Below are 12,355 nucleotides of genomic sequence, written 5' to 3'. Positions count from 1 at the left end.
GTGTCTATATCTACTGGCCTTAGTGGGTACTTGATTGCTGGCTATGTACATTTATTTTCATTGCCAACTACTGTCATATTAATTTTTATATCCAGCAAGCAGGCTTCATCTTCCTTACTTTTAGCAGTTAGCCCTTTACTCGATCCAGCACTTGAGCACTGCAGCCAAAAATCTGGTGCCAGAGATGTTGTTTGCTTAGTAAGTTAGGTTGTATGGATTTTGAGAAAGCAATTATTAACATTCATCTGATAATCTAGAGAAGGACCCAAAGAAATGTCTGAATAGCCCACTTCTTAAGACAAGTCACTCCACTGCACCAATCCCACAGAATTAGAAGTTTTAAATGGCAGTAGTTCTTGCCTATTGAAAGTAGACTACAATCAGGAAAATGCATTAAATGTGTTATTATCTAATTCATCGTGTTCCTGTCCCTTAACAACACAAGTGCTGTCCCTTTTAGGAGTCACATAAAAAACTTTTGGGGTGGTTGCAAGGAAGTTGGATCTTTTAGTAAAGGCCTCCATTCTTAGGCATTATTTCACGAGATGCTAAGGAAGTCGAGTTTGCATTTCTCAGGATGAGCTGTATTTTTGCGTATCTAGTGGTTGTAGTAACCCTCATGAGCAAGGTTAAATTAGAGGTTTCTAAATACCTGTTGATAGTAGAGAAGGGCAGTTAGAAGGGAAAACAGTGTAATTGGCAAGGTTCTTACATACAACGATGTTTGGGCTACAGCTGGGTTTTTTAGCTCTTCCTCAACTAACTGGAAGTAGCAAGCCAACCAAGCCTCAACTGAAGATAAATGAGATCTGTGGCTTACACAGTGCCTTCTACATCTTCAGTTTGACTTTTTGTCCCCTTGACTTCAGTCAAATATCACAAGTCATTTTATATTTTTGTGAAAAAGCGAAATAGTGCCTAAGTGATGAATGGGCAGATTTTGAAATAATAGGTATTATTTTCAGATTGAATCAATGTCTTAGGGTTCTTAGGGTTATTTTTCACTGTGCTTTTTGCCAATAGTTCTCAACATGCACAAGAGTTGTCTAATGGTTGTCAATGTACAGATGCCTAAAGTTGCCCTATATTACTAACATTTCAAGATGCTTTCAACCTACGAAGGTAAACTTGTATGTATATGACAAAGTAACGTGTGCATTACAAAGAAACGTCTACCAAGACAATTGTAAGCTTGAATCTCAAAACTGGAATGAAAATTATATGGATTCTAAGTAGAAGACTCCTTACAATATCAAAGTGGAATAACATAGAATGATAGAATCCGCATGGCTGAGACTGCTCCACTTATTGTTGCCGCCATTTATGCACCACTCATCAACAAAACTCCCAATCAAGGATAGTCACCTGCATATTCAAATACTTTCTGTTGTCTAAACATCCCACGAATGACCGAGCCACCTGAGTAAGCGTTAGGCCTCACTGTCCCTCCACCCCGTGCAGCTAAATTCCTATATTACCAGAATATTACTGTCAGAATAATTTCTAACATCAATATTCAATCATAAATGTAGCCTATATTGCTAAATATACCTTACATAAATATCACTTCATTGGAGTAAATAATAGAATATTTACACCCAATATAACACTATGTTTGTAAGCTATGTTTAGGGCATGATAGTTATGCCAGAAAATATTTCCCACTACGATATCTTGACATACAACACTTCTGAAGTGTTTGTGGACACGGCATACATTTGATTATAATCAAGCATATAAACTTTAACAGCGACCTTTTTAATGGACATTACTGTTTATATTTTCTCTTTTGTTTTCAGATTGGATCACTTGAAAATCATTACTTATTCAGACATAATAGTCATCCGAGAAGATCAAAAAGAAGTGCAATTCATGTAACAAAGAGGTTGTCGGATGATGAGCGGGTAAGTATTACTACTACACCTACTATTTGGAAGCTAAGCGAGGGTATGTGAAAAATGCTTCTAAAAACAATATTTTTTTTATTTGGAAGAAAAAGAAATGAGCTGAATGCTGTATCTTTCCAAAATACTTATTATTTTATTTAAGAGTCCCTTGCACCACCTTAGTGCCGCAAAAGCGTCATTTTTTTTACGCTACGGTGGCACTAAAGTGACTTTTCTGCCACAACATATTTACAAAGTGGAGCAACGCATGCATTACACCACCTTGTAACCCATTGCACCACATTATGCCGGTGCCAGACATAATATATGCTAGAGGGGCGTTCCAGCACGAGGAGGCCCACAAAAATGGTGCAGTGAAAGTTAAAAGATTTCCCTGCGTCATTTTTGGTGTCATTTTTAACACCTGCTCAGAGCAGGTGTTAAAATGACACTCCCACAGTAATCTATGGGCCACCTTGCACTTTGCTGCACTAGCGTCAAAAACGTTTATACTAGTGTAGCAAAGTGCCACAATAGTGTCAAAAATGTTGATGCTATTGTGCTAACGACCGCCATGGTGCACCGAATTATCAGTACGGTGCAACCATGGTGTTTTTAGGTGTCGGCAGGGGGGTGCAAGAAAAGTGGTGCATCATAGCTGGTGCACAACTTCTTTTACATATGTGCCTTAGAATTTTGCCAAACTACTGTTGTGAATTATGCAGATTGGTGTTCATCATTATATATTTTTCTGTTGTTGTCTTATACAAAAACACAACGTTACACTACCTATTGCATACAATCAAACAGATTTAAAAGTTTGATTTTCAAGCAATGATCCCAACCATGCCACACCATACCAGACCATATCTTATATTATTATACCACACTAACTCACACAACACTGGTCATTCTTCAGTAAGCATTTTACATTCCATGACATCCTACATCATTTCACCTCTAATCATGCTATAATCAATTGACATCACTATCTCTCCATACGACATGTGCCAGCAGATAGCACCATATAATACCCCATTCACACCAACAAACAGCATAACATTTGAGACTTACTAAAACCAATTACACCATCCAGCAAATCATTGTCTCCCCATCCAATTCCACGTGACACAGCATTACATCACACCGTAGCATATAATATAATTTCTTTATCAGACTTGATCCAGGCTTGAACCTGCCTGAAGACACTGACAGGAAAAGGCAGAAAGAGCCTGAAGTTCCACCGTATCAATTGTCATATCACATGCCACAGGAAAATCAGATTTTGGTATACATGGGAATTGCAAGGCGCTGGAGAGCCATTGCAGGGAATTACAACCAAGTTATTAGAATTACCTTTACACATATAAATCCTGTTGTGGGGGATGGAGATATGTAAATCTGCACCTAATTCTAAATCTACACTTAGAAATAATGATTAGCAAAAAATTATAGAGTGATCCCTAGGTGCAGTGGTACATGTTCACATGATTAAAGATACACATGTATATTTACTTTTCTGAGTAGGCCTGATATGTCCAGCAGGTAAGGTGGCACGCTGCAGAAATGAGACAGAGCTGGGAGTCATAGCAGTCTCTCGGGAGAAATTCGAAAACGGTGGACGATGTATCGACGGGCTCATTTGCCTACTAGAGCACAGCAAAACCAACTCTCATTACTCAACTAATTGAGTGTTTTGATCAAGAAAAGCAACTGTAATTATCCACTAAACTATGCACCCATGCTGAAAGGGTTGATAAAAAGTGTTCAATGCATAAATCACCAAATGTTGTAGTGCCATACCTTTGCTTTGCTAACTAAGCTATTTTCAGAAGAAGTTCATGTATTTAATGCAGTGTATTAATATTCGCCATTGTTCCTATCGAGGAGATTTAATTCATGACTAGTGCTAACAATATTACTAGTTTAACTGAGCAATGTTTTTATGGAGCACAGGTGAATGCACAATTTTGAAAAGTGAAATTAAATGAGGCAATTAGTTAAATATTTTTATAACAATACAGATAACCGGAGTAGCTGTGTGACCCTTTTCACGAGTTCAATTCTTGTAAAATTGAAACTCACTTCAAAAGTGATTAAAATGACGATAATGTTATTACAAGGGTCTCATAATAGTTCAGCCTAAGAAATGTGATGTTTGTAAATGTGTAATTATAATTAGTGTTAAGTGAAGTTTAAGTGAGCCATTTCAGATTTGAAATGAGTTAGCTGTGCCCTATATTTAACCTTTATATATTTGATTAAAAGGGTGCAGTCATTTTTAGTAGAGACCATATAACCCATTTTATTCTATTTTATTAGCATAGATAGAGAGAGCCTTTGTATACTTTAATGGCCTATAACCCAAATACATACACAGAGGGATAAAAAGGCATCCGCCATCCGCCTTTTGTTATTATGGCATCTATTTTTAGCCGCCAGCATCCTTTGGTTATTATGGCAACTCTTTGTTTATCTTTCTACAGTGCAACCATTGGTTGCTTTAAATGTCCTTCATGATATAGGCAGCCTTGACTGTGTACTGACGTGTCAATCTGATTGGATGTGAGCACACATAGAGAGTGGCAGATGTATGTATTTTGTGATTATCACAGAGGTTAGAGTCTCTGTAGTAGCTGATGTGAACAGTAGGTCCCAATTCCGTTAATACAATCAAATTAACCTGCAAGAGCACCACAAGCCTGATCTCTGCTGTAGAGATGGAAGCATAACAGGTTGTGGTAATATGTTGTTTTGATGGGCACCTGTAAGGGAGCTACCCTAGCAACTCTGTAGACACAGGCATGCATCAGAACTTGGTGGCACATTGCACTGTGGGGCCCTGGAAGAAACTGTGCCTTGTAGTAACGAGCACCTTAGGTTTGAAGAACACTGGGGGGAAGTACATAAAGCCTATGATTGGCTTATTGTTTTTTCTTGCGGGAGGGACATACTTTGGCACACAATCATTGTGTACTCATAGCCATTCTGCCACGTTTCTTGGGTCATCACCAACGATTTGGCTGGTGGAGAATATCCCCCCAACATATACTGTAAAAAGGCTTGAATTGGCTGGACATTGCTGGAGTGTCCTGGGAATAAAGCCAGGGGACCTGGCACACCACATGAAGGATGTGTGAGGCCTGGAGCTTAACATTGACTGTCAAGTTGAGAAATTTCCAGGATGAGTTACAGTAGATAGGCAGGAAGGTATATCCTTGCTGGACATAAGTGTGGCAAGGCACTAAAAGACTCATCAAGTTTCAACCTCCAGTGCTCAAGTGAGCAAATTAGGTACAGACACTACAGTGGCAGGCCCTCAGGCAGTGGGCACATATGAAGGACACCAATCTCTAAATAAGGCCCTTAATTACAACCATGACTAATAACCATTGGCTATGTTTCCACTTCTTCACACTGACCAACGGATACACAGATGGCCACGCACATTCCTAATGCACAAATACTCACAAGCACAAACCACAAAAATGTAGAACCACATACTGTCCCACACAGCACACGTACAGTCAATATGGATACATGCAAATAGACATGGCTTGAAATGACAGAAGAGTGAACTTACAAATGGAAGAAAGAATGGATGCATAATTGGTCCTGGCAATATTCAGACTCTGTGTTCACATGATGAATAATTCTTCTACAGATGCCATCCACGAGTCCAGGGATTTGGGAGGCTCCTCTTGGGGATCAGGGACTCACTCCAGCAGTGCTGTGCAGGGCTAAGGTAGGCATGGGTGCAGGTCTAGGCAGTGCAATGTGCAACAGGTCAGCTGGGCATTTGCAAGTAGGTTTCTGAAGCTCAGTGTGTCCATGTAGCTCACACAGGAGGTCAGCAAACTAACCCTTGGATCACTCTGGTTAGTCTGAGATATAGACAAGCAGGTCCAAGCTTCCTTCTCAGCCAGCAAGGTAGTGCTTCAAGTGGCAGGTCAATCCTCTAGCAGCCAGGCACTTCTTTTCTGTAACTTCCTCAGGTCTAGGAGTGCTCTGATAAGTGACTCTGGAAGTCCAATAATTATACACAGCACCAGTCTTTGTTGTGGGGACTTCCTGTCCTATCCCCACATTTGGTTCTGGAAAGTTCTTCCCTGTCCAAGGCTCCAAACTGTCTTGGAGTGACAAAAGGCAGGTCAGGCTTGGTGCCAGGTTCCTTTGTGAGTGCAAGAGCGAAAGCCCTTTGCAATGTAATTGAGATTGGGTACAGCTCCTCTCCAGTCATCATTTCAGGATGGCTCATCCTGTCCACACTTAGCCCCCTTTATGTTAAGGTCTAGATGCAATACACTTACCCCAATAGCAGAGCCATTCACCGTCAGGTCCAAATGACAGTTTAAAACTACACTAGAGGCTGCAGTGGCAGGCCTGAGGCATGTTTAAAAAAGGCTACTGGGGTGGAGGGCACAAGGAGTGCTGCAGGCCCACGAGTAGAATTTAATTTACATTCCCTGGGTGCAAGTAGTTCCATTTACTAGCAACTTACAAATAAATGAAATGTGCCAATTGGTGTAGTCCAATTTGACCATGTTTTCAGGAGAGAGTACAAGCACTTTAGCATATTTTAGCAATGGTAAAATGCACAGAGTCCTAAAGGCAACAGAAATAAATTCAGAAAAACCAGAGGGGTGAGGGTAAAAAGTTTGGGGGAATCCCATGCCAAGGATGTCAGGTCTAATAAGTAGGATTTCAATTCCCTACAACAGGAACAGGCAGTGTAGACTGAACTGAAGCAACTTCAAATATTTGTCTGACAAACCTGAAAAAGGAAAGCCTACCCATATGGGCCAGGCTAATAGAAAGAATTGCCAAAACTCTGGTTGAAGAAGGAAGAGCACATTCTGGATTGCAAATATATAGGGCCAGTCTTAAAAAAAATTCAGTGCCTTATAGATGACAGGCTTTGGAAATGGAGCCAGTGAAGGGATGTCATGGATTGCAAATATATAGGGCCAGTCTTAAAAAAAATTCAGTGCCTTATAGATGACAGGCTTTGGAAATGGAGCCAGTGAAGGGATGTCATGAAAGAGGGGAGATGGAAATGTGAAGAGAGGTTAAAGATAAGACAAACTGAGGTAAGCTGAATACGTAGAAGACATGAACGCAAATAAGAAGGAAGACCTAGATACAGAAAGTTGCAGTAGTTCAGGTGAGTAAGTATAACACCCTGCACCACGGTATGATGTGAATTAGTCAGATTACATGGTATTATAGTATGCAGGACTTCCTGTGGGGAAAGCCATATCAGAGCTGTAGAAATTTTTTGATTATGGACACCCATTACATACCTTATATATTCTTGGCAATTATTACTATTACAACGTATAGTGGCAGACTTCCATAACCATGCTATTGCCGTGTTTGAAATTATTATTTGTAGATCACATTCTATACCCTCTGCATGATCATCTGTCCCTGACCTGTTTTCTTAATAACCAAACATATGCAGCTCTGCCATTTATTGCGTCCTTCTCTACAGGATTAACTAATTTATATAAAAACTAAGCAATATATATAGCATCGATGATTGCCAGCTCCTTCAAAAACATGTTTTCAGTCCTGTGGTTTCATATACAAAAGACAAATGTCCATAGTTACTCAGGTTGCGAAGTTGCCTTACAAAACTTCACAATGCAGTGAAATCCACAAAGATTTCCAGGTAACATGATGTTTTAACTTAGAATTGAAAATAAAACAGTATATGTTGGATTGTGTGTATTCCTCACTGTCATACTGTGAAAGACACTATATTTAAACTAGGTAATAAAATAGGCTTAGCATTTTATAGCATCTCCAGCCAATAAAAGTGTCCACAGTATTTCTCATTCACTTGTAGCAAACACATCTGTTGCCTAAACCATAAAATTGCAAGCAAAGCAAACAAGCCTCTATTAATTTCCTATTCCTTTCACTTAGTTCACTTCTCTGATAATTGTAACAAACATTGTCAAAGCCAATATGTATCGCCTAAGAGACCATTTAGCTTTGCCAATCATTTTTAGCCATGCATCAATATAATGTAAGAAAGCGATATGATGCAGCCGTCACTTCATGTTGTAGGTGAACACCAACATGGACGTGTTAACTTATAAAACGAGGTGGGATTTTTTCCTTTTTATTTACCATTCTGAGGTAGATTGGTGAATAAAAAGCTACAGAAAATTAGCTTTTTTAAAAATAGCGCTAATGTTCTTTTTTGAAAGAGGGCTAAAGCACTTTAAAAAATTTATAATAATAAGCCAACGGGTGAGTGATTTCGGTGTTGGGAACAGTTGGGTGACGAAGCAACACGGAGGAAGCGGGTTTGGGAGAGAAACATGAGGGTTTAGTTCAACGTAGGTTTAGTGTTGATTGCAAGCAGTTGGGTGGTTAGGTTTGATTAGATCAGCATTCCAGTGTGTGCATTCTGGTCTCCCGTGAGTGGTGTTCGTTGTTCCTGTGTAACCATTAGTCATTGGCTTATCTACTACTCTGACATCAGCATGCGATTTCATGCATTGCTATAGGTGTCTCCTGTCCCATTCAGGCCTTTGTCTGCCGACTCTGGATAAACAGTTATTTTTCTTTAGTTTTGATTCTTAATAGCACTGCAAAAACGAAAGTGATTACACTAATCATATAAATAGGGGTTTCAAGTGTAGGTCCAGGATGCCAGGGTGCAGTCTTCATTTTCGGCCCACAAAAGATATACTTGAATGCAACAAATCTAAAGGCAACTCGTTTACGTAGTTAATTGTGATCGTGAAAGTTTGGCAGTGGTCTTACATTGGTAAACCAACATGCATATGATTCATGTTAAGATTAACTCTATATAAATACACCACCACTGAAATCCTAAACATCTGGCATGGAGACAGCTCTTGCACACCAACAAATGACACTTTGTTCCATTAATTGTTCCAAATTCAGTTTTAATGACAAACTCTTTGTGTAATTTCTCATTTTGCCTTCCATACTTGCTCACACCCCTACTACCAGGGGTATTCAGACACAGAAAGAAGGAACTACAAAACACCTCTTCAAGTAGCATAGGGCCTTGATCAATGAATGTTTCTACACACCATTTCATCTATCTCAGAGGTTCTCCTCAGTTTCACCCTCTTGTGCCTTTATTTGGCAGAAATTTATCTTGGCTCATTCTGGAATCCCATCATGGAGAAGCACTCCTGCTCCCTCGGCGGAGAGATAAAGTGTAGGGATAAAGAGATATCAAGTGTAGGGTGATGGAACAAAGATGTAAAGGTTAGAATCAAGACTCATACCTCTTTGCCTTGAAGGTCCCTGGCATTCTGCATTGCCAGCAATAGGTTCCCAAGAAAAACAACTGAGCCCCTGCACTTAATATTATTATTATTATTGTTATTAATAATAATATTATTGTTATTATGAATCTTGTTATTCTCTTCTGAATACTCTGGCAATAAAACACAACCTGCAAGTCTGGAGTGAGTAGCTGTGGGCATGTGACCTTCTAAATTAGGCTAAGGTGACACATAATATGGCAGTGACATCTACTACCCTCAGAGGTCGACTCACATTTTTTGACTCAGACAGGAGTAATGAGATCATCAACCAAACAATAAGAGTCAATAGCAATAACAACAACAATATACGATAAGGAGTCCGTAATTTACACACCATGACTGATGTGGCAGAATATTAACGTTGTAAAAAAAAACCACAGAGTATGACATTTAGCTGATATTATTTCCTACCAGAAACTAAGACCCATTGTTAAAACTTTTAATAGTTATCACAAGAAAGTACAGAATGAACAGAGTATAAAAAAGCAATAGATTTCCACTGTGAGCTTTCAATTGGATAACTAATAGACAAAGTTTGTTAAAGAATTTCAATGAAGTCAGCATAACATCTCAACACTGTACTGTGGAAAAATACTAAAGCTTAAGCCTTTTGACTTATGCTAATACATGAAGAATAAAACATTTTTTCTATTCAAACATATAAATCTTATAATTAGTATTTCATGACTCTTAATTGATATCACATATTTCAAATCATATTTAGTACATTATTTAATTAATCAATAATAATATCAAATCATTAGTTTTCGTCATCAATACTATTTTTTTGTCGGTACATATGCTTATGATTAATCAAAACATGTTTTAAAAGCTATATATTAATTCACATAGAACTCCAAATGGTGGACACCATGTCATCCACATTTCAAACATGTATGTTTTACATTTCCAGCATGGGTTTTTCTAATTAGTGTTTTAGTGCACTCATTTAGATGCTCTGTTTACTCCTATTTTATTAATAATGTTTGCTCTCTAACATAGCGAGAGGGTCCAGACGAATTCAATATTTCACTGGCCCTACAAGAGCAAAGGGTTGGAGAGGAGATAAGCGCAATATGCTGGGTTTGGTTGATGATTGAACTGGCAGAAGGAGAGGAGTTATGAAAAAAACTGATTTTTCAGAGTGCAGATGGAATTCATGTATAAATTGAGATTTACAAATAGGAGCCGCAAAGGAGGTGTGTTTTGCATGATTAGCTGAAAGCAGCGAGGTTACACAATTTCAATAATGGTAATTAGGCCTTAAATTGCCCCTGATTATGAACATGCAGAACGACAAACATGCATCCTACTCCACTCACCTGAACAGCTGTGTGCCCCTCCGTCAACCCTCCTTAACCTTTATGGGCCTCTCTTGGTACCCGACCAGACGCAGAGAAAAGGTACTCTTTCACCCGGAAAGAACAGCTAGTGCTTAAGCAGACTCCTGGCACCTCAAGTACTTTATTTTTACCATTGATTTAAGGCGGCAAAAACATTAGCAGCATGTGCTTGCTGCGTCAGCAGTGGCTACACAATAGTATTCGCAGTGTGGTGCGTTGCACTGGACTCAGCTCCAGGATACTTGATTACAGCGCTGGTGGAAAAAGAAATTCGACATCTGCTCTCTCGCCTGTTAAACACTCGGTGTCAAACGCGATGCTGGGCTCAGTTCACTTCTCCATGTGGTGTTGTCAACATAGCGAAACATGGCAATTAGTCTCATGGTGTTTACAGCTGATGATGTTAGAGGAAAAGTTAAAAAGTTAAATTCCATGCCCTGTGTCAGAAATTGCGTTGAGCCGATTGTGTAGAGCACTGCGACGAGTGAAGTACTGCATGGGTATATGGGCAAAGTCGATGTGTAGACATCAATGTTGCCATTTTACTCGCTTGACATTGCTCCATGAACCCCTCCCTAATTCGTAGGTCCTTGAATGGCATATACTAAATGTGCTACCACACTCCTCGGTAGTTGGGATAAAAGGGTTGGATTGTTCTTAGAACTCTGAACTGTGTTGTAAAACCAATAATTCAGAGAGCTGGTCAGTCAATCAGTCAAAAATGAGTTTATATATACCTTGGGGTTTAATCTAAACCACATGAAAACATACTTAGAGACATTACTTAAAGTTTTTCACTTTAAAATCGTTATAAGCAGGGGAGCCTTTCTACACTAAAACAAATACTATTCCTGTTGCACAGAAATGTCATATTATATTATTTATAGACAGCTCTTAATTAAAAACCTCTTAAGAACTCCTTTACCACCATCAAAAATCTTCCCATTGCGCATGATACATCCAGGTATTTCATATCAGTTAATAGCTCAGTTGCTTGCATATAACGTTACAAAGCAAAACAGTTATTGACCATATAGAAGAATATGCAGGCCATCACACATCACATTTAACCCACAAGAACATTTTCCGTTGGCATTTTTCTCTATTTCACCACTATACTCTGGCTGTACACCAATTCTAAATTTTAACAGCTCCTGTCTAAGGGAGAGTTTCGGCAAGTATTAGACCTGGCATCGTTGGTGTGGTTTTCCCTCTAACTTTTTGCCCTAATACCTCCTGTTTTTGTTGAGGTCGTTTTTGCTGGCCTTAAGACTTTGCACACTTTACCACTGCTAACCAGTGCTAAAATCCTTGTGCTATCACCTTAAAACATGTTAGATTGGCTCATACCCAATTGGCATGTTTAATTTATGTTTACTTGTAAGTCGCTTGTAAGGTGGGACAACCTGTACCTAGGGCCTGTAAATTAAATGCTACTAGTGGAACTGCAGCACTGATTGTACCACCCATTTAAGTAGCACTTTAAACAAGTCTTTGGCCTTTCATTGCAGACGATGTGTGTTCAGTTTTAAACTGCCATTTCAACCTGGGCAAAGAAAACCTTTTGCCAGATCCAAACCTTCTTTTATAATGCATATACATCACCAATGGGATAGGCCGTGCACATCCGAAAGGGCAGTGTGCACTGTATTTAAACCATAGGATAATATTGGTGTTACCTCATTACATTTTATAAGTGTAATTTCGACATGGGAACAGGTAACCAGTTCATGTTTCATGTCTCTGAAATTGTAATGAACAATCCTAAGGTATGTTGAAATCGGAATTTCTATTACAATTCTAAAAA

At 39.0% G+C, this 12,355-nt stretch overlaps 1 protein-coding gene across 1 annotated transcript in view; it reads left to right on the top strand.

Annotated features, from left to right (window-relative positions):
- PCSK1 (proprotein convertase subtilisin/kexin type 1) overlaps positions 1 to 12,355 on the top strand; it is a 209,557-nt gene that overhangs the window by 55,958 nt on the left and 141,244 nt on the right. Inside the window, exon 2 of the mRNA XM_069225743.1 lies at positions 1,800 to 1,904. Coding sequence (XP_069081844.1) covers positions 1,800 to 1,904 — 105 coding nt within the window. The remainder of the gene's footprint in view (positions 1 to 1,799; positions 1,905 to 12,355) is intronic.

The sequence above is a fragment of the Pleurodeles waltl genome, chromosome 1_1, assembly GCF_031143425.1.
Source record: "Pleurodeles waltl isolate 20211129_DDA chromosome 1_1, aPleWal1.hap1.20221129, whole genome shotgun sequence".
Lineage (NCBI taxonomy): Eukaryota > Metazoa > Chordata > Amphibia > Caudata > Salamandridae > Pleurodeles > Pleurodeles waltl.
The sequence above is the reverse complement of the archived record's forward strand: the minus strand, read 5'-3'. Positions and strand labels throughout refer to the sequence as shown.